Source organism: Amblyomma maculatum, chromosome 2, assembly GCF_055883805.1.
Source record: "Amblyomma maculatum isolate TAMU_Amacu chromosome 2, ASM5588380v1, whole genome shotgun sequence".
Lineage (NCBI taxonomy): Eukaryota > Metazoa > Arthropoda > Arachnida > Ixodida > Ixodidae > Amblyomma > Amblyomma maculatum.
In genome coordinates this window covers 48,574,503-48,597,187 of record NC_139345.1, presented here as the reverse complement: position 1 = coordinate 48,597,187, position 22,685 = coordinate 48,574,503, and the positions used below count along the sequence as shown (strand labels likewise).

At 44.6% G+C, this 22,685-nt stretch overlaps 1 protein-coding gene across 4 annotated transcripts; it reads right to left on the bottom strand.

The window, feature by feature from the left end:
• Positions 1-826: 826 nt before the first annotated feature.
• On the bottom strand, positions 827-21,399 carry LOC146198572 (monocarboxylate transporter 12-like). 4 transcript variants are annotated; one of them, XM_084594066.1, is made up of 8 exons: positions 21,112-21,399; positions 14,309-14,509; positions 12,561-12,704; positions 9,377-9,764; positions 6,502-6,793; positions 4,277-4,529; positions 2,743-2,892; positions 827-982 (listed from the first exon to the last, which is right to left on the bottom strand). In XM_084594066.1, exons 1-8 carry the CDS (start codon positions 21,221-21,223, stop codon positions 954-956), a joined length of 1,569 nt encoding a protein of 522 aa, XP_084450192.1. In that variant the 5' UTR covers positions 21,224-21,399; the 3' UTR covers positions 827-953. The 4 variants fall into 4 exon arrangements, with proteins under 4 accessions (XP_084450192.1, XP_084450193.1, XP_084450194.1 ...); XM_084594067.1 differs by having other exon boundaries at positions 14,309-14,555; positions 20,803-21,398; XM_084594068.1 differs by having other exon boundaries at positions 20,803-21,398.
• Positions 21,400-22,685: the final 1,286 nt, after the last annotated feature.

Genomic DNA, 22,685 nt, shown 5'->3' with positions numbered 1-22,685 from the left:
GACGAGGACGAAGATAGAAGGGGACACAGAGAGCACTGACTACAACTATTATACATCTGGTCGGAAGAGAAGTGAACGAAGTCAGTGGGAGGTAAGAAGAGGGAAATAATGACAATATGCCCGTCACACAACTGCCGTTCGCGCCAAACACAAAGGAGCATCGCACCGGCAGAAACACGACAGTTGCCGTTCTGCCATCCAATGCCTCCTTAGTGACGGCGCGTGAACAAGGCCAGGCGCCGAGAAGCCGGCGTGCCGAATCTCAGTGAAAAAAGAAGAGAGAGAGAGAGATTGCAAGCCAGCGTTTGTCCTCTAGGGATTTTTGTCGGGACGAATGTAACAGACTGTTGTTCATTAATTCTGGAGAAATAATACTATAAGAAAGCGTAAAAAGAAAATGGGCCCGCGTGTCCGTCACGCATACTGTGGTGGTGCTTTGTGATTGGTCGAGACCTCTATGACGTCATCCCGCCTCGGTCAATCAGAGCTGCCGCAAAAACGGAACACAGTTTGTCCACGACAGCATGAGCCATTAAAGGCTTTCGCCTTAATATAAGCAAGATAGGCCGCGTACGCAGCAACATGGCGATGAGCGTTTCATGTCAACACTGAAAAATGAGATGCACTGTCATTTGGACTCAAATGCTGCAGCGCGAGATGTAGCCGTCATTCAGACGGCCGCCGTTTCTTCGACCATGCGTGGTAGATAGCACTGACTAAACGTCTTTTCGTGTCCTCATGCAATCAGGGCAACATAGATGGTTAGTTTTACGATAGCGTACCTAACGTTTGCAATTTCTGCGCAGTAAGGGACGAGAAACACATCTTGACGGGTCGTTTATTGTAAAATAAGTTATAAAGCCTTCCAGGCATGCGCCGAAGATCATATAAATAGCACATAAATATGTAAAAAAATCCGGATCACAGATGCTGTGGATGCCTCCGGTGGGACCTCAATTCTCCGTTTCTTCGTAATTTCCACCTGCAAGTAATAAGGAGGAAACGTCACTCACCTGATTCCCTTTCACTTCTAAGCAAAGTGCGAGCAGACGCATTTTGTAGATCTTCATTTAATCGTGTAGATCTATTCTATACTAAAAAAAAAAAAGAAAAAAGAAATCTGATGCGTTTTTCTGGCTAGGCTTATAGATGCGTCAGGTGTACACATATTGTTGTCATCCAGCAGTGCTAACGAATTTGCATTAATTTAAGTCTGCGTCTATTACGGGCTTCATTGTTTCGCAACCTAACGCACTTTTCACACCACAGCAGAAGATTCCTACTTGCGTTCTTAAAAACAGCGCAGTTAGTCAGTTTATCAGGCAGGAAATAGTTTGCCGTTTTGGCAACTTTGTTGAAAAGCTCGAGGAGCTGGAGTATGGTGCTACAGATACTTTAAAAACTGTGAGCAAGTGCTAGTGTGAATGAACTAAAGAAGAAATAGTTAAAACATTGTGAGCCTGTAGTATTGCACAAACACATTATGGGAAACAACGTAGGTTGTGAATTTTATCTCATTGAATCAATAGTGCAAAAATTCGCGAAATGAAGTGTGACGTGGACGCAATCACAACTGATAACTAATTTATTATGGGAGCTAACTGACAAAGCAAACTCTTAAAGCATTCAAAACATTGTAATTTTCAATCGAACAGCGTATATTTATCATAAAAAAAAGAAATCTTCCAGACAGGATTATTTAGGTAGCAGCTCAGATGCCCATACCTTTCGGATTTTTTTGTGCAAGCTTAGTAATGCAAGCAAAACATGATGGTTCAGTTTTATGCAGTTGCCCGAATCCTTATGATGAAGCAATCAGACGTTATTTCTGCAGTGCAGAAATTTTGTATCGGGCTTATTTCAAAAAGAAGGATTAACGATCCACTCGCTCATCATTTCCTATTTGTTGTTAGTCACAGAATGGTGAATTTATTTCCTCTGATTGAAGAGCCACATTTTGGGGAAGCTCAGAAGTCGGATTATCTCTATACTCCTACAGCATTCTTCTGGGGTCCACAAGGCGCATGATGTAGGGTTAGCTGCGTGTTTGACTGCTGGCTCCCGACAGCCAGACATGAGCCAATTGTGTGGGAAAAGTGGGACGCGTGCGCGGACTCCTAGTCACAAAGATATTAAAGTAAAAAGAAAAGGCAGCTGATGTCGCAACCAAAGCAACATCGCATCACGTAGCCCGAAGATTACGAGTTCATTATTAATACTCTGCTCAGCCAGCTTAATGACTTCCGGGTCATTTCCTCCATTCTCGTTTTTGACGCTGCAATGTTCGAGCAGATTAACGCACAGAAGTTTAGTGGAAGATATTTTTGCGCATAAATTTCACTAGATGACAGAAGTGGCTTTGGGAGTTCAAGTTTGCGGCTTTGGTAAAGCAATGCAAATGAAGTTGTTGTTTTTTTCTTGTTTTCTTTTTGCGGGTGCGTAGTACGATAGTACAAAATAAACAAACTGACAAGGAAAAGGAATTTCTACCGACATATACAGTAGTGTCGCTATTCGTAAAATGTATTTGTACTAAGCAGTCGGTGGGACACCTTCCTTATGTAGCACCAGAGAATCATTTATCGACTGAATAACCTGTAGCTACGAAGATGTAAGAAATATATAATTTCTGTTGAATTTGATGAAAAGCGCCAGCAATTGTTGAGAACAAGAGGCCACTGGGTGGGAATGCAGTAGTGTGCATAATTAATCACCATGTTGCTCGCAACGGCGTGTGCTCACCTGGGAAGCTATCGACGAGTTTCCATTCTCGGCGTCTCCGACACCTTTTGGAACACAGGGTGATTGCCCACGTTGCTGTGAAAACAGCGTTGGTGGCGGCGAAGGCAATGTACAGCGGATCGTAGGAGCCCAACGCATCGCGAACGTAACCTGCAAATGTTAACACAAGATGTGATGTTATAAAATTGAAGCAATAGAAAAAGCATCTGCTCAAGCAGAAAATTGAGCGCGTATAAAGCGAAGAATTTAAATGTTTAAATGCTTTTTTTTTTTTTTTTTTTTACGGAACTAAGACTGTGCACTATAACAATTTCCGACCATCCGAACAATCAGTATAGTATCGTTTTCGATACGATGGGAAATAACGTCCGCTAAGCAGTCTTAAGGTAGTACAGGAACAAAACCTTGATGCTAAACTCCCGAGATGTTTCATTTAGTCACGAAAACAAATGAAGTGGTGCTAATTCAGTCACAATCTCTGGAAAGGCGACAAGCTCGCTTTGGACAGGCGACAAACACTCACACGCACACAAGTGAAGAACTACAGCATATCGATGTCATTTATCATGTTCGTCTGGAATCTGCTTTCAAAGGGCTGCTTCTCGCATTTCGTAGTGACGGGATGTAACATACACTTTCAAAACGTTTTCTAAATTAGGCCTAAAGGATACCTTCTACTATGCATGAATATTCTAGTATGATTGCTGAGGCATATTGGTTTGGCTAATATGAGCTTCGCCAGTGAAAAGGCGTAGATCCATGTGCTGAAGAATTACAATGCAAATAACAAAACTCTTCCTAAGACATTGATATGATGGAGATAGATTTTAAAAGCTGATTCATGACTTGTACCATCTTTGGTGATTCAGGAAGGGCATTCTTGAGCTAAGCAAGACGCCTTTGCGGTAACTGATGGGGCCGTCAGACATTTAATTGCATTTGTTTGAAGTGCAGCTATTCCAGCCACCTGAGTAGACAGGCGATCAGTGTCATGACATTCACAGTACATTCACAAGTAGAAGACAGTGACCGATGTTACACAAACGTTATGAGAGCATTTCGACATCCACCGCGATAGCCCAGTGTTGATGTCGCTGTGCTGCTGAACTCATGCCACATTTCAGACGATGGCTTAAAATCAGCTCTAATACGTCTACTTCACGACGTCTCATAGCACACTATGTTGTTCTGGCTTGGAAAAACGTAGCAACAACAATGGGTTCACCTTACACATCGCGTGATGGGTCGATATAATCGTAAGCAAACTGACTGCGTTACCTCTAGGATGGGTAAATGAAAAACAAAATACCACCGCGAAGAGGTATATTGCTGTTCCTAATGCCGCAAACACTCATTTGTTTCTAAGAGTTTATTTGTTTCGTATTATATTACAATATATGAAACCTTAGGCAAGGGCAAGCTGGCGATGCTTGGATAATGTCGTTCTTGACTACTTGCTTAAGGCAGCCCTTTCTCTCTAAAGTACATTTTCATGTGCATTTTCGGCTATTTCCCAATTCAGGTTTGTGCTCACCGATAAGGGGTGGTCTCGCGAGGCAAATTATGCCCGCGATGAAGTTGGTTACACCCAGGCTGAGGGGAAGGGAACTGTCGTCAAAAATCTCGGCCACCATGATTGTGGAGGCGAAGATACGGCCTCCACCCATGAGTCCTGTGAAGAAGCAACTAGCCAGGAGGACCCAGTATTGCTTCCAGGTCGCCATGACGGCCAAAGAGACTGCTTGGACGGCAAAGCTCATGAGCATCAGGGCTTCTCCGCTTAATATCTGCGAACGAACATGCATCGAAACCAATACGCTGTTCTATAATGAGCTTTGAAGAGAAAACAAAAACAAGAAAAGACAACACCCCAAACCAAATTATGAGCTGAATTATGCTTTTATAGTTTTTGTAACAAAGCATGTGTGAAGCGATGGCAAATACGCAGGAACAAACATGTCCAGGTACAAAAATCATAGAAAACTGCAGTATTGTCAGCTGGTCATTGATATTTCGGGCTTGCGGAATATACGATGCGAGATTTGCTACAAAGTGAAACCCCAATTTAACAATTAAGCACAAATTCCAGCGGTGAAGTCGTCACCTAATTCCAGTCACGCTGGACCATTGGTGCTATAATATAACCACGATGCGCTTTAAAAGTAAATATATTCGTTCAGTTATTTTCCTGAAGTGTCTGATGCTTGTCCTCTGCCTTCACACTGAGGTTTGCTCATGCACCACAAACTAACAGATAAGTGGCGTTTTGTAAATTTGTTCCGCGTTTCTTAAACCCTTTTTCAAGAGGCGTGAATCATATTCATACTCGCTGTAAAACTTTTAGCGCGTCTGATGCATGCAAGCTTTTATGCAAAATACGCAATCAACACACTGCAGCAACTCCTTATCATGCTTGATTGCCAGATTACTGAACTATCTAGTCTTCTGAAAATGTTTCTGGTTTCAAAGAAACCTTTTACCTAAAACTAACTTTATGTAAACAGCTTTACTCGTAGAAAATAATACATTTGACTCACAGGCATCGAACAGCGAGTTTTATAAGCACAGGGTAATTGGCGCGAATTGCGTGTGACGCGGATGTTTTCACGCGGTGCTTAATAAATGTGCTACTTCGGCAAGATGCGATAATAAAGTACTTGTAGAATAATTTATAGTTTGAAAGCCAGTTTGTTGGCAACATAACAATACTGTGTGAAGCATTGGTTTAAAAATTGGTTATCATTATCTTCCATCACTGCGGACTCACTTTCGTTTCAACGTATCTATTTGGACCTTCATTAGATTTCACGAGCATGAAAAATGGCCCAACACTCGATAGTTGTGCAGGTATTCGTGTGTCTCTGAGTCTGTGTTTCTTCTTGACATCCAGCTCTATGCAGCATTAAGGCCGTTTGTAACAGCAGCCTAAGTAACTGCCATATTTCAATATGTGAAAGACTCTTTGATACTTTCTCATTTATACAGTAGTGAATTCAAGCTGTCGATTCTCAACTGGTAATACATAATTTGGCGTTTACGGAGAGAGAAGCCAGGGAACATAGCATACGTGATCCAACAAATAGTCAGAAGGGCACTTAAGTTTTCTTATGTGTTTTGCTAACTTAAGTGCCCTTTTTAAAGTTCTGGCAAGGCGAAAGCATGAATATCTATCTTATCCTGCATTCTGTTCGATTTTCTTGTTTCCTATCAGAACTACTGACTGTATAGCATATTCACTAGGTCACCTTGGACCAACTTGCCATCGTGGACTACGCATAGCGTGTCTTCCTCGCAGTTTAGAGGTCCTGGACTCGCTTCTCACCATTACCTTTTCTTTTAGGCTAATGCTTTCCTTGTGTTGCAGGAATCTTGCTAAGAAATTTGGCGTCAATGCACATATTCTTGACATGTGACATCGCGTGGGCAGAAAGGTCTTTTCGAATTTAGTGCCGTTATGCTGAAGTCGCAGTCAATTTAGGCCAATCGGAGGTTTTCGTGTCATCCCTTACGCAGGAAGCCAAATTAGGTGCTGGTGAACCATATGAGGCTTTCGCCATAATTAGCAAGGAGCGGCAGAAATCTTCAGTAGCTCGACAACGTTTCGACCAGAACACGTAGCATGATGAATACTATCGAAGCTTCAGGTATCAACTTGATCTCCTGCCTGCCGAAACTGTTCCGTGTAAGAACGTCATCTCAAACTAACCTTTATTCCCACTTCGAGCTCTATAGTCTATATGAAGCGTGCGCGCTGCTCACCTTAAAGTCCATAATTAATCCGGTTCCTATCCTGGACCCGAGGTCGCCCACGGCGCTAACGGTCACCAAGGCGACTGCTTCGTATCCTGCTAGTCCGTTGTCGGAGCCGAAGTCCACGGCTGTAAGCAGGAATGAGGACAGGACAAAAAGCGAGGCAGCCCGTGATGCAGCCACGTGCAGGAATGGCACGGACACCAGTGAGCGCATGTTGCGCGCCAGCATGGCCGAAGGTGTCGCGGTCTTGCCAAGCAGCGTGTCTGCCTCGTGATGCCGCGGGACGACTGAGATGGGCCTGCGCAGTAGACGTCCAGCTTTCGACTAGCATTCTTGCATTGCAATCTGACCAGTGAAGACTTGCATTCATTGTTCAGATTATTAATAATAATAATAATAATAATAATAATAATAATAATAATAATAATAATAATAATAATAATAATAATAATAATAATAATAATAACGTGCACTGACGACGCACAGCACACGGACGCCACTTCGTTTCGTCTCCATCGAAACGCAGCCGCCGGTGGTCAGGATAGAACCCGGATACAGTAGTCGGGCGTCTTACCACTGCACCACCACAGCACGGCTGCTCAGATTCAGCTGGTATCACCGGGCACCTCTATAGGCATTGAAGTCTCTAGCTTTACATTCAGCTGGTATCAATTCCAGGCCCTATACGGGGCTGAGACTAATAAGTCATTGCCGCATGCGGCGGTGGCTAGCTCGTCATCGGATTTGTATCTGTTGTAGGCCATCACTGCACGCGCCACCGCTTCGGTGGTGGACGACAGCTGTTGCCGACGCGCGTCTTTCTCTCCCTCTCCTTTTGCAGTGAACCCGACTACTGTGCCGGAGTTGTGCCGGAGTTGCCCCGCCGGGGTGGTGCAGTGGTAAGACGCCCGACTACTGTGCCGGAGTATCCGGGTTCGAACCCGACCTCGGCGGCTGCGTTTCGATGGAGGCGAAACGAGGCGTCCGCGTGCTGTGCGATGTCAGCGTACGTTAAAGATCCCCAGGTGGTCGAAATTACTCCGTAGCTTCCACTACGGCTCCTCTTTCTCTCTTTAGACTTTAACTCCCACCTTCCTCCCTTCCCTTACGGCGCGGTTCAGGTGTCCACAAACTCGTGTGACAGATACTGTGCCTTTCCCTTCCTATAAATAAAATCAAATCAAATAAATAATAATGTGCCGGAGTTCCCTGGTTCGAACCCGACCTCGGCGGCTGCGTTTCGATGGAGGCGAAACGAAGAGGCGTCCGTGTGCTGTGCGATGTCAGCGCACGTTAAAGATCCCCAGGTGGTCGAAATTACTCCGTAGCCCTCCACTATGGCTCTTCTTTTTTCTCTCTTTCCACTTTCACTCCCACCTTCATCTCTTCCCTTACGGAGCGGTTGAGGTGTCCACAGAAAACAAGTGAGACAGTTACGGCGCCTTTCCCTTCCGATAATTCAATCAGTTTTTTTGGCCACAACTGCCCCGCCGGAGTGGTGCAGTGGTAAGGCGACCGTCTACTGTGCCGAAGTACCCAGGTCCGAACCCGACCTCGGCGGCTGCGTTCCGATGGACGCAAAACGAAGTGGCGTCTGTGAGCTGTGCGATGTCAGTGCACGTTAAAGATCCCCAGGTGGTCGAAATTACTCCGCGGCCCTCCACTACGGCTCCTCTTTCTCTCTTTCCGCTTTCACTCCCACCTTCCTCCCTTTCCTTACGGCGCGGTTGAAGTGTTCGCAGAGAACAAGTGAGATAGTTACCGCGCGTTTCCTTTCCTATAAATAAAAGTGCAAAGTGGAAAGAGGAGCAGCAGTAGGGCCAAAGAGTAATTTCGACCACATGGGGATCTTCATCGTGCGCTTCTTCCTCGAACGCCATACCCCTGAGCTGCCTCGTTGTGGCTGTGGGAAGAAGGAGGAAGGAAAAGGAAATGCACGGGCCTGCTACTGGCTGTGTAGTTGAGCCACCTCCGCTGCCTCGTGCGGACAGTAAAGCGGGAGAGAAAGACGGTGCGCTGCAAAAGCTGTCGTCCACCACCTAAGCGGTTGCGGGTGCAATGACAGTACACAAAATGTGTCCCGCTTTTGCGGCGTTCTGAATGGCCGAGGTGGGATGATGTCATAGATGTCTCGACCAATCACAGAGCACCACCACAGTATGCACGAATGCGTGGCTTATATGACCATATGTCAATCAATGATCAATTACTGGCTAATAAATTAAATAACGACAATTTACAACTAATTAAGTAACTTGATTATTATCTAATTATTGATTATTTCATTGCTAACGCAATTAATAATTATACCTAAAAATTAATAATTAATTCGCTAGTTAACTAATTAAAATATTAATTACTGATAAGGGCTAGTTGCGTAGCAGAATGCGGCACTTAGGCTTTCGCCTTTCACTACTTTAGTTGCTAAAGTCCCTCGTAATTTTTTCTTTTCCTTTTTCCTACAGTCGCAACAACCGACTTCATGATTCATAGCTACAAAGGCAAAGTTCGTGACCGCTAGGTCACAGCCATTTTTACTTGACGTCAGAAACAAAGCTTGCCTCAGAAGCACAGATTCGTGGTCTAAGCGAAACAACCTCAGTAGGAAACTAGCTGAAATTAGACAATATTAATGGTAGGAAAAGTACAGTACCGGTTTCATCATGTATGTGCTATAGGCCGAATTTATTGCCTACTGCCTAAGTGCTTAGCAAATGCACTCACACATTGGTTGGTTGGTTGGTTCATAGGAAGGGAAAGGCGCAGTATCTGTCACGCTTGCTCTGTGGACACCTGAACCGCGCCGTAAGACGCAACCAAATTACGCATAGCATTCCTGTGGTTATAGTTGAGTCCTTCTGTACGGGCGGACGTTGCTTACCTGGGGATCGTAAATGACTCCACAAGGCTCTTGGAGCAAGACTGCGCAAATGACGCCTTCTGAAAACTGCTGCCCCGGGAACGCTTGATGTTTGGTAGTGGCGGCATGGAAGCCCCGGAATCGTCATCAACAGGGGTGCTGTCAGCGCCACGCGGAACCCGGTCGACGAAAATGCAGCCGAAAAGCATGTTCAGCTCCAGGGCGCCCAGTATGATCAACGCCGTGGGGAACGCGAATGTCTGCCTCAGGGCTTCGACAATGAGGGGAGAGACGAAGCCGGATGCGGCGGTGACCACGAACAGCAGCCCCATGGCCGTGCCTCGGTAGCGCACGAAGTGACGGGCCACCACTGTGAAGGGCAGCAGCTCCTCGCAGGCTATACCAAGACCTGTAAATGATTCGAACCCGAGATGTCATATACCATTATGCATCAGAGTGATTTGTGGCATATATATTCAGTTAAATCCAGGCACATAGTAGGGATGAAATGAAGGAAGTGAGTATAGCGGCGTCATAATTATACGGATACGCTTTAAAATGTGTTAGAGGGGGCGCCGATGTCACCGCTATGACGCCAAAAGTGATTTTAACTCCTTTTAAGAGCGTAAGCTCTCTTTTCACATTTGGCGATTTCTGTCGGTCTGTCGAATTCGAGGTGCTGGACTACGATGAGGAACAATTTGGTTCAAAATTGTGGTCTAATCGCTGGTCACATGAGGTCTGGACAGTGTTAAAACGATCTGATCATTGGGTTCATGCACAAAAAATTGCTAGTCGAGGAAGTCGTATTCTGGTTGACGTCTGGTCATTAAATCCGTAACAGAAGTGTAACTTCCGGGTTTTCTGCCGCGGTGAAACAGGGGTTAAGATGCCAGACTTCTATGTCAGAGTACTCGGGTTCGATCCCGACCACCGGTGGCTGCGTTTCGATGGAGGCGAAACGAAGAGGCGTCCGTGTGCTGTGCGATGTCGGTGCACGTTAAAGATCCCTAGGTGATAGAAATTACTTCGCCGCCCTCCACTACCGCTCCTCTTTCTCTCTTTCCACTTTCTTTCTCACCTTTCTCCCTTAGCTTACGACGTGGTTCAGGTGTCTGCAGCAGCAAGTGTGACATATACAGCGCCTTTCCTTTCATGGCAAGTAATTATTATTAACTTCCGGGGGTAGTGGCAAAATTGTTGAATGGGAAAGGTGCATGTATATGTCTCACTTATCTGTGGACACCTGACCCGCGCCATAAGGAAAGGGAAGGAGGCGGAAGTCAAAGAAGAAAGTGAGAAGTGCTTTAGTGGAGGGCTACGGAATAATTTGAAAAACCTGGAAATTTTTAACGTGCACTGGCAGGATCGACATGTATATGGCTTAGTTTAACTAGCGCATGCAGAGCGTTGTGTGGCTCGCTTAGACACGTCTAAATACTTGGCATGGCTGAACTTCTGTTTGACTATCAGGCAAATTTCAGGCACTCAACAGTGGCATTTACCGAGCGACTACGTGTAGTTTTGCGCTCTCTCGCCTTTAATCTTTGTTTTTTAATTACATTCGTTGCTTACGGCTTTCACTGTTTTTTAAAACAGAAGACAGTGGCTATTTCCTGCATGCTGCTTCATGATTCAGAAATTCAGTTCGGTAATTTCTTCCGCGAGATTGCACGAAGCTTTTGCGAAGCGCAGCGCTGGGTCTGAACATAGAGCGAACTTCACGCTTACCAACCTTGCTTTTGCCTATTGCCTCAACACACACAACACAACCATTGAGTGACAAATACGACTGTGCTCTTTCCGTTTGCACATCGCTGCTGTCCTCCATACTGATTTGCGCGGCGTTAAGAAAGTCGTAATCGAAAACTGTCATGGTAGATGTTGTTTAGGTGTATTCTTGTGGTTCATAAGGAGCATTGCTGTATTTATTTATTTATTTTTATTTTTATTTATTTTCAGTACACCCTGCAGCGCCGAAGCATTATAGCAGGGGAGTGGGTACAACATTAAAGTGACGAGCAGATAAACAACAACAAAAAAAAAAAAAATCACACGAGAGAAAAAACAAAAAAAGCGGGGGGGGGGGGGGGTAGACAAAGGAGTAATGAATTAAAAAAAATACAAGAGGAACAACAACAATAATAGTTAGAAGGAACAGTAAAATCACAAATCATTGATTAGCCGTAAAAATAAATCTCGGTCTACACTCACAACCTAAGCTGGCAACCTGTTCCATTCAGAAATAGTACGTGGAAAAAATGAGTACTTTTTGTAGTTAGTTTTACACGCCATTTCTCGTATTTTAAAACTGTGGTCTGTCCTGTTAGAAATATGGTGGGCTGTTTTGAGGTACTTTTCCTTGTGTCGGTGTATATTGAGTGCAGAAGTTTGAGCCTTTGCTTCGGGCGCCTTATCTGTAGCGGTTCGAGATCTATGTGTTTCTTTATCTGTGTTATGCTGGCTTGCCAGGAATACTGCCTTGATATAAATCTGACTGCGCGGTTTTGTATAGCTTCTAATTTATCAATCAGGTGCCGCTGATGCGAATATCCATATTAATGTCAGCGCATTTGCAAACGCCTCTTTTAGACGACAGGTAAAACACGAGGGGCAGTGGACTATCATTAAAGAGGCCTTTCAAAGCTTTCTCGCTATGCATTAAACGAATTCTTTACGCTACGCAGCTGCCGATTAAAAAAAAAAAAAAAACATGAATTGTTGCACTTGAACGAAATTTAAAGAAATTTCCAAATATAAGGAAACAAAAAATTGCCCTCAGGACAGGTGGCATGGAATCCATGTAGCAAATACCCAATCGGAGAACACGAATTCGCCAGTATGTATACAAAGATATATGAGGGGAATTCAAGAATGATTGTCTCTGTTAAAAGCAGCATATATCAGCGGAAGAAATGCTACCGAGATCTCTACTCCGCGGATCTCAGATGCCACAACTTTTGATGAGAATTTATGCGTTTTGGTTTGACATCGGTTAGTAGGGCGCATAGATATTTATGAAAATACAGATAAGTAAGAATAAAATATGGCACTAAACAAGGCCCAACCCTGAAAGTATCAGATGCGTGAAATTTGAAAGCATAAAAGAGTGCACGGTTGCCACGCGGATGTAATTAAATCTATATCTGTCACGGTGCTCTAGAAGTGCGACAAGAACAGCGCAAAGCTTTGCGAACCGACTTACCGTACAAGACGCCGTAGAGAAAAATGACGAGCCCGAGACTGTCGGCCAGCGCGCAGGCCATCACAGGCAAGGCGCATAGCAGAGCACCGGCCACCATAAGGATACGGTCCGAGAGCCACAGGCCGAATAGGCCATACACTGGACCTGCAAGAATGAGTCACGATCAAAATTTCAAAAAGAACCTTGAGAAATTTCAGCTACTTGATGTTTCTCAATCAAAGTCTACCACAGTACTGAAACATCAGTATATATTACACTCAAGATGACATTCATTCGCAAAAAAGACTCCCGCCCATATACGATATGGATGCATTGAGGATTTTAAGCGTGCACTTCTTTATGACTGAATGCGGCAACTTAACTCGCCGCGAGCGAGTTCCCTTCCGGAAACTGGGTTCGTTTGCTTGCATTAGGTCTACACGCGCAAACGTAATTAGAGGCTCGGGAGGAGCGCGATACCCTTGATTTATTGCCAGTTGCACCCTTCATTTCTGCGCGATATTGGCTGACTCCAAACTGGTGGTCTTGCACGTTTATTCGCTCCCTGGACATTTTCTGGGGTGGCAATATAGTTCATGATTATGTTCCTCAAATGGAAATTCAGACGCCATACCGATAATGTTGACACATCTGCGTGAAGTATATCGAGTACGGGAGTCATGCGCAGTTAGAAGCTGGCACTGAAGAGGAAGGGGGCGGCTGGCTCTATATCATGGGCCAAGTATCTCATTTTGCCCTATAAATTTAAACTGTAGATTACGTTTTTGAACAGGCTCCTTTATATGCGTCGAATCAGGACGTTTGTCGGGGCTAGTTGGTTCATGGCTAATTGAGGAGAAAAAACCACGAGAGAATGTGTAGCAAAGGAACACACAGCAGAAAAGGAACCCACAACAACACAGCGATAGTACTGTGCTATTGTGTATATGCTTGGCCACGTGCTTTTGCGAAGTTGTTTTTTGTCAATTTGAATGTTTGTTTTAATTCTGTCTGGTCTTTTGCAGTGAAAGTCAAAGCCTTAAATAAAATAAAAGCAAGCCAAGCTTAATTCTTGGCGATCAGTTGATTAGGGAACACTGGGAACTGGATTCCCTGTTGGCGGAAAACTCGCAATAACATTTCAAAAAATGTCTAACTCCATGGCAACAAGATGGTCTTCGACCTTCAGTTCGTTTCCCGAGATAACCGGCTGTTGTAACTTCCTGCCACTGGAAACATCCGTCTCAAGTGTCTTTCGGAGATACTCTGCCCCATCGCATACTAGCTGAATTTTGAACGAAACATATTGCCTACGTTCCCTTGAATATACAGCCCAGCAGAAAAAGACCAGTACTGTAAATTATGCCCTGTCACATCAGAGTTTCTGGGTGTTTTGCCATTAGCCTGTAGTGACTACAGTAATTTCAGTACTGGCATATCTTTGCCTATAGCGGTCACAGAAAAGCGCTACAGATCTAAAAGCTACAAAAAGCCCTGCCCAGAGGTTATCCAGCTACAAAAAGTACTTCACAAGTATAGAAAGATCTGGCTATGGGGAAAATGAAATACAGTTTGTCGTATTTCGCACATGATTCTATAGTTTCGCTTTGAACGGAAGAGTAATATGAGAGAAAAATAAAGCTCATTTTCAATTGGGAAACCTCTTCACTTCCATGTAGAGGCAGAGTTTCACGTTAGACTTGGATAACGATTTTTGGTTGACCATTCTTTATCTGTTGACTTGCGTTAGGTTATCACAGTATCCGTACCTAAAAGTTGCGACATGATGAGTGCGACCGTGAGCGGCCACGATGCTTCCTCTCGGTTGATGTGCAGCATGTCCATGAAACCTAAGTACAGGACGGCCTCGGACTTGAAGAGCATCATGCCAAAGAAGACGTACACGGCTGCACAAGCAGCCACAGGCCAGCAGGCCCGAGAGTCAGGCAGAGCCATTGAGCGATCGGGTGCTGCGAATGTCGCAGTCAAGCAGATTAAACTAGAGGAGCTATTTGCCTGCAGGAGAAAATAACAACAGACGATACGGTTAGCGAGCACCCGTAGGTGGGTAGTTGGCACACATATTTGAAGGCGCACATTTTCACGACTTAACAGTTGTTAGCGGAATGTCCGATGAAGAGAATACCCGCTTTGCATGAAAACTTGGTAGCGGTGATCCCCGTGATTCGGCACATTTCGCATACATTTAGCTTTGCACCCACTACTGCAAGAATGTCATGCTTGAGGCACTCTAGGGGCGGCGTGATACAAGTAAAAATTATCATTCTGAGGAGGAGGAACGTCAGTGGGTACAGCACTCTGAGTTATATTGTAGCTATCATTAGCTTGTACCCCGCCGGGGTGACGCAGTGGTTACGGCGCTCGAATACTGTTCCCAAGGACGCGGGATCGAATCCCGGCCTCGGCGGCCGCTTTTCGATGGAGGCGAAAAGCTAGGCGCCGGTGTGCTGTGCGATGTCAGTGCACGTTAAAGAACCTCAGGTGGTCGAAATTTCCGCAGTCCTTCACTACGGCGTCTCTCATAGCCTGAGTTGCTTTGGGACGTTAAACCCCACAAACCAAACCATTAGCTTATAGATCATACCGAACTGGAGTTTCCAAATCAGTGCGGAAGCCATTGTGTAATGAATGCGAGATATGTTTATTTCTTTCTAAAAGTAATATCTAGCAAAAAACAGGTACATCTAAGATGTATGGCAGTTGTATAAATTCAGAATATCGGATTTCGTTATTAGTTTATAAATTATTGCGGTAAGTACATCGTGTAATATACACTTCCAATTTGTTTATATGGTTTAACGTCCCAAAGCGACTCAGGCTACGAGAGACGCCGTAGTGGAAAGCTCCGGAAGTTTCTGCCACCTATGGTTCTTCAACGTACACTAACAGCTGAGATGACTCATGCGCCTTGCCTTTCATCTAAAAGGCCGCCGCGCCAGTCATTTGACCCCGCGTCCTTGGATTCAACCGTCGAGCGCCCTGGATTTGACTCCTAGGCTTTCGGCGGGCGGGATCCGGTTGAAGCCGGATAAGTAAAGTCGACGCCGCGCCCACAGCTGGAGAAGCCCACTCCCATAATGCAAAAAAAAAAAAAAAGCAAAGGAAAAAAATATTGAGCCGCGCGAAATGCAGGGGGCTACATTCAGCGCCGGGCGCCGTAGAACCGCGCCAGAAGCCGCCGACCACGCTTGCGTCTCGTGGTATTGAGAGTAGCGTTTTGATCGAGGCATGTCACCATGCTGGGCGCGCATACGCGCTACGTCGGAGTAAAGCTGGGTCGAAACAACTGAGCCACCACTACGGAATCTATCACTGTGCTGTCATATTACGTCTGGTCATAAATGAGAATTAAGCTCACTTCAGAATATAAACATACTTTATGCATCATATTTGCAACGTTTTTGCGCACGATACAATACAAATGAGAACAAAGAAAACAATTACTTCCACTCCTCCCCGCTTCTCTTTAAAGCATAACAGACAGGAAAGAACACCAAATAACGAAGAGCACGGAAGACTCCATATTGGAGCAACCTTTTTTTTTTTTTATTCTACATTTAGGTCGCCTGTTCGTTAAGCAGCAGCGGTGCGACGTAGTACACCATTCGTCTCGTATTTGTACTTTACTTTCTGAATGAGCGTATACTTTTGCTCAAACAATTGAACAAAAAAAAAAGCAAATAGCTTGTGCTGCATGCGTTAAAAAGTAAATTATGCAGATAAACTCTTGCCGTGCTCTTCCACTATTTTGTGATCTTGCAAGAAACCGACGTTTAAGTTTCAATAGTATTTAAGAGCGCGAGTGTTAGTCTGGTCCGGTGAAAAGAGCTTTCAATCCAATTACACATTCGAAATGAGAGGCGTACGCTTTCAATCGGCGCTATATGCCGCCGTCAGCACTAACTGCCCATGCACAGTACCAGTTGCGTGTGTTTACAACCAGTGGAGCTCTTGAGAGAGCAAAAGTGTAGAGGCGCGCTTACGCAGAGCTGCCGTGTGGAAAAACGAAAGTATTTGGGGCGAAAGCCTTTCTCGGTTCATGCGCGGCGCCGTCTACAGAAAGTATGACCAGAAAACGCACATCGCATTGCCATTTAAAGGAAAAACATTAGTCGTCGCCAGCGAGAATCGAACCACTATCCCTCATATCCCCATCCTAGCGCTTAAGCCACTACGATTTCCCACATTTTATGACGCAAAATATTTCACAGAAATTAAGCCCAATCTTCATGTTGTGATTGGTGTTACTACGCTACGCCCCACACATGAGAAACACATCGTAATTCTCTTCGCCTAGCCTGCCGCATCCGTGGCAATGTAGGGGGCGCCACAGTCAATGGGCGTGCCCTCGCGGAGAGCTCCAGTATAGTGCTTTTTTCTAAAGCGCTATAGACCATAACACGTAGGGTAAATTTAGCCGCCACTTTGAGAGCGCCGTGGCATCATCTACAGGTATCGCAGCCAAACGACGGCTCTGCAACTGACCAATGAGGTGTCCACGGATATACGTGCGCTTGTGCTTTTACGTTTGTTTCAAAATTTTCGCGACCGACTGCTCATAAAATCATCATAAGTGAACTTCAGCCTCGTGGCAAGGCGAGATCTGCAGGAAAGCCCATCTCGCGTTTGCAAGGGCAAGCACAGCCTCCACAAGTGGAACGAAAGTATGTCGCAGCCTGCACCTCCAAAACAGGCAACAAGCCGCAAAGACAAGTAAACACGTCCAATGGCGCTGGCTAACCGATGTCTTCGTTTTTGCTTTAGCGGGGCAAAAGAAGCAATTAATATTAGATCAGCCTATCTGGGCTACGAGTAAGCGTCGTCTTTTAACAACCGTCACCGGCGCGATGTTCCGATTCCGTTATGATAAGCGACATCAACCATCTCGCGGAATTTCGTGACAGCTTTCTAACAACTGGCGATGGTTGTTTAAGAAGAAGAAAAAAAACGACACTTCCTCGTAGCACCAGCTTGGCTGATGTGGTGCTAATTTCTTCTTCTGGCCCTGGTGAAGCCAAAACGAAGACACCAGGGAAAAATCGCAAATATGTGTTTGCACGCACTCGCGGCCCGATGCTTCTTTGACCTCCGAATAGGAAACTAGGCATTCCAGATGTGCACGCACGAGCCGCCGCACCAGCTGCACTTTCGGTGTACTCACGGGACATCGGGTGATTGGCGCGGTATTCTATCAACGTCATTTGACACGTATAAATATAAAGCGGAATGTCGACATTGTATACATATGTAATCATGGATTCTAATTCTGGTGGCGGGCAGAGTGCATCGATGGTTGTATACGGAGGCGCCGCGCCGTTTCTGATAGCTGTTACAGATGAACTAAATCAATAAATGAAACATTTTAATCAGATTTGTGTCGTATATTAACAGAGCTGTCGCTTGACGTTCGGTACAGTAGTGTTGAACGACAAAGTGTGTCTAAAAAATAAACTATTCTATCAGACAGTACAGTCGAATTAGCCCAAAGCATTTCGCCTTATCCCTCTTAATGGATCCTAAGTGCCTCCTACGATGTTTTGAAAAGCTGATTATTTCCTGGGCTCAGAACGTTTTACGTTTAAATAATTTTGATGCCGATTTACAAGATTTCAGATTTAACAACTTTTCATTTTTCATTATTTTCAATGATGCCTAGTCTATCAGGTCTAAATTTAAAATTACGGCTTACCTCCCATTTCTGTATTCATTGTGGACAAATAACAGTCCTGGAAGTGAATGCTAAATTAGCCAGAAAGGGCATGGCACTGGCGATAAAGAATCTGCAAAGGGTTTTTAACAAAACTGTTTACGAACGATATAGTTCTTTCCTCGTCGCATTAGGTTGTGCTGCACCTGAAATAAAAACAGCACAATTTTTTCCACAAAGTCGTGAGGACACAGATAATTTATTATACTTCATGCTTATCCAAAACGCTGCCCCCTTTCTTTTGCAAGGTATATACACCTGGCACTAAACACACAGCAAAACTGTGAAGCGCAGCAATGAGAAGGCTTCGTGCTGTCGTCTAGCGCGTTGTCAGAATATTCGCGAAACTTAATTTTAGCAAAATTACAAAATGAAAATGACTGGATTGAGCCTACGCAGTGCGCTTTGTTGTCTTAAGGTATTACTTTGTCAGTGTTACTGGCTCCAGCTTTTCGCCAAATAGCTAATTTGCTTTTGTTTACAACATTCGGTACTTAGAAGCGCTCAGCACTTTAGGGTTGTCATCCCGCTCAGGTCGCGAACGCAGAGAAAGCGCTAATCCTGCAGTTACTGATTATCAGTGATATGATAAAGGAAACAACAAGAACAGCAACTCTCAAAGGCGGATTTTCTTCCACCTTTCCATGTAGACGCAGTCGTTTTTTTTATTATTATTGGAGCGCTTTCGGGTATTGGGAAGTTGACCGATCAAATTTATGCGCTGGCATTCCTGGACGCTGGGGATCAGAATAAAGCATTTTTTTTATTATTTTTGTTTTTACATTTCGGTTTAAGCCTTAAAGGGGCGAGCTCTAGCTCAGCGTGAAATAAAAAAAAAAATAACAGGAAATGCTAAGACGGACATGCTGTTTGTCGTGCGCATGCGTCTGGCTCAAAAAGTACAATGCCGGTCGACAGGAACCACTGGCGTTCTTCGAACATATACCTAAACTTAGGCGCTTAATGACAACGCTTATTCAGAATAACATTTTGCTTTGGCTCGCTTGACCAAGTTCAGAAGTGCACCGTTATCAGAAAAAAAAAAATTTTCGTGTTGAACAAAGAAAGATTCCAAAAGTGGCAAACAAAATAGAAACCTAAACATCAGGTTTCTGGCAAGATTGCACGACATTGAAGGAGTGTTATAGATTATAAATTAAGGGTACCTAAAGACCACACACGCGCACAATAAAAGAACGGGACAGAGCCTTTAATTTATAATGAATAGACACCAACTAGCCAAAAAGAATTTCTCTTGAGTACTATAAGAAATCTAATCTACATAAATTTACCTTTCTACGCATCTAACAAAACTTGCGCGCTTTTTTTTTTTCAAATGTTTTGAAGGCAGATTACGTTCACTCAAAAACTAAACCGCCATACACGACAAATGGCGCCTTGCACTACGTTGTTCATAACAAAATTTACAGGAAACTAAAAGTTGATGCTTACATGTCAAAAACTTCCGAGTACATTTCATATTTAGTTAGTTTCATCACCATCATCATCAGCCTGACTATGCCCACTGCAGAGAGAAGTCCTCTCCCATATTTCTCCACTTAACCCGGTTCTGTGCTAGCTGCATCCACTTGACCCCTGCGAACTTCTTGACCTCATCCGCCCAACTAACTTTCTGCCGCCCCCTGCTACGCTTTCCTTCCCTTGCAATCCAGTTTGTTACCCTAAGCGACCATCGGTTATCCTCTCTTCGCACTACATGTGCTGCCCATGCCCATTTCTTCTTCTTGATTTCCACTAGAATGTCAGTAACTTGAGTTATTTCTCTGACCCACTCTGCACGCTTCCTATCTCTTAATGTTACCCCTACCATTTTCCGTTCCATAGCCCTCTGGGTTGTCCTCAACTTAAGTAGAACCCTCTTGGTTAGCCTCCACGTTTCAGCCTCATAAATGAGCGCAGGTAAAATGCAACTTATTAGTTTATGGTTGATTTATAGGGTTTGACGTTCCAGAACGACGCAGACTCTGACGGACACCGCAGTGGACGCTCCCAAAATTTCGACCGCCTGGGGTTTTTCAGTTCGCACTGAGATCGCACATTACGCGCGATTTGCTTTCTGTCAGGGTTGAAATGCGCTTGCCAGTGCCTGGATTAAATGCCCGTTTTCTGAGTCGCCAATATGGGCGATTGAACACGTTGATAATTTAGCAGGAGGGTACAGAAAAAAGAAGAAGCGTTAATCTTAGAGAACGATGATAGTTATGTAAAGGCAGAGCCAGGCTACCGGTTGTTGGTGACAGGCGCTGCATACTCAGAAAAGAACGAACTCGTGAGCCTTACATCGTGCGATGCATTAATTGACAAGACTGCCCAAAACGCAATGCTTACCCCCCATTATCTATCAACGTCTCATATATATGGCGTGCGGTGGTAATAATGCTAAATATTAAAAAAAAATTGAACGAATCTTCTACATCCCAGCACCATATTTAAAGAAAAATCGCAATAAACGCTTACATACCAACACTGATTACTGCTTGACGAGCATCGGCGTCAAAGTAACTCGCAACATACCTTAAGGCGGCCGTGTTACTGTGGGGTGAAAACTGTTGTGGTGGTACCCAGGGGACCACTGCCAAGAACGTGCCACAGGGACTGGTAGTACCCTGTCGTAGTTATTCCAAGGCAGTAACGCGAGCCGTTCCTGCGTGCACGCGGTTTATCGACGACGCCACATAGCAATTTCGACGCTAAGTTACTCCGATCACGTCTGGAGCTGCCTTGACCGGGTGAAATGCAGGTTGCGTTGTCAATCGTCGAGAAGAGAACAACTATATGCCTTACAAACAACTTGGCCGTTCGAAGAACTCGAATTTGACGTACGCGCTGCAAAAGGGCGTTTGCCTCTGGGCCGAACTAGTGGCAACTCATTGGTAGCACACGGCCCAAGTACATGGACGATGTCTGCGAGCCGCGATTGTCGAGTCGAGCTCATTTTATCTCACCGAATGACCCTCAAAAACTTTAGACAAGAAGCGTCAGAAAGAAAAGCCAGTCGACATGTCAACAACAGTCTAGCTGGATCCAGCTTGGTCCGAGCGGCCAGGCACCCCTCCGCTGGATGAACGTAGATGGCGCAGCTGCGCGGCGATAACGGAAGCCTGTCGGATCCGATTTCACCACTTATCACCACGAGATGCGTGTGTACGAAAAATAGGGGCCTCTATCAAAGTTAAAGTGTCAACGCATGGCACTGCTATCCGGCGCCCTGGCGCCCTCTAAGGAAAAAGCAGCTGGAGCGTGTCGCTTTACTCGGTAGCACGGTGGTCGGTAGGCCGGCAGAGGTGCCTGGTGGTACGGTTCTATCGAGCGGCCGTATTGGTGGCTACTCGGGAGTGCAGTTTTGTTTTTCGTAATAACACGAATAAAAACGACAATCGAGCAATACCTTTCATTGCGACTTGAAAAGTATTTCAGATCATACATCTCCAAGTCGTAAGTAAAAATTCAGGACTAAGACTGTTCCCACAACATAAGGAAACAGCGTTAACAGTTCAGTGTGATGCATGGCAAATGCATTGGATGTGCAGTAACGTTCAGTGTAAGCTGCAACAAGTGCAGTGTTGGTACAACTCAGTTTATTAGCTATTAAACAAGTTGAAAAAAAAAGCGAAAAGCGAACTAGAAGAATTGTAGTTTATTGAGGCCTACGTGAACTAGTGCCTAATGTGAAAGGGAATATGCCCCACGGTGAGCACATCTGCGTTGCTGGCCACACTGTGTGCAGCTGTATTAATTCACATGATAAATTACGCTCATGTCATTTGAGATATAGGCGATTATGAAGAACGTCATTTTATGCCGCCTGTTCGACGAAAGGTCAATGGATGATGTCTGGCTCAATTAAGGAAGCGCGCTGGAAACCAGAACAGCGAGGCTGCTGTGCCCCAAATATGAGCCGAATATAGAGGCGGTAGGGCACCGCTTCCGTAACAGTTATCGCTTTAAAAATATTAGATTAGGTAAATAGTACACAGCCTGATTATTTATATGCAGATATGACATATATATATATATATATATATATATATATATATATATATATATATATATATATATATATATATATATATATATATATATATATATATATATATATTTTATCCCCAGTAAATACGAACGTGAAGCTGTGTTTTCCGAGTTATTTCAGACTTAGCAGAAATGGGGTATTGCATGCTGAGATCCAATTTATTATCGCTGCTCTAGAAGACCTATTATTAAAAAGAAAAAAATTGAGAGCGGTTCAACGCTGCTGAACCGAAAATGAAGCGAAAGCTTTGGCTGCGGGCGACCGAGCGTTGTATCAAAGGCAACCAGCGTTCCGTTGAACGCGTCAAAATTCACCGGCATTCTATGCAGAATCCACTTTTATGCCGTGACCATGCGATGCCGGCAGA

Excerpts from the sequence above, each read along its gene's own strand:
- LOC146198572 (XM_084594066.1), bottom strand. The coding sequence starts at position 21,223 with ATGAGCTCGACTCGACAATCGCGGCTCGCAGACATCGTCCATGTACTT. Across the intron at positions 14,510-21,111 it reads CAAACGCCCTTTTGCAGCGC|CACCCGATCGCTCAATGGCT; the intron begins GTACGTCAAATT and ends CGACATTCGCAG. Across the intron at positions 6,794-9,376 it reads GAGTCATTTACGATCCCCAG|GCCCATCTCAGTCGTCCCGC; the intron begins GTAAGCAACGTC and ends TCTACTGCGCAG.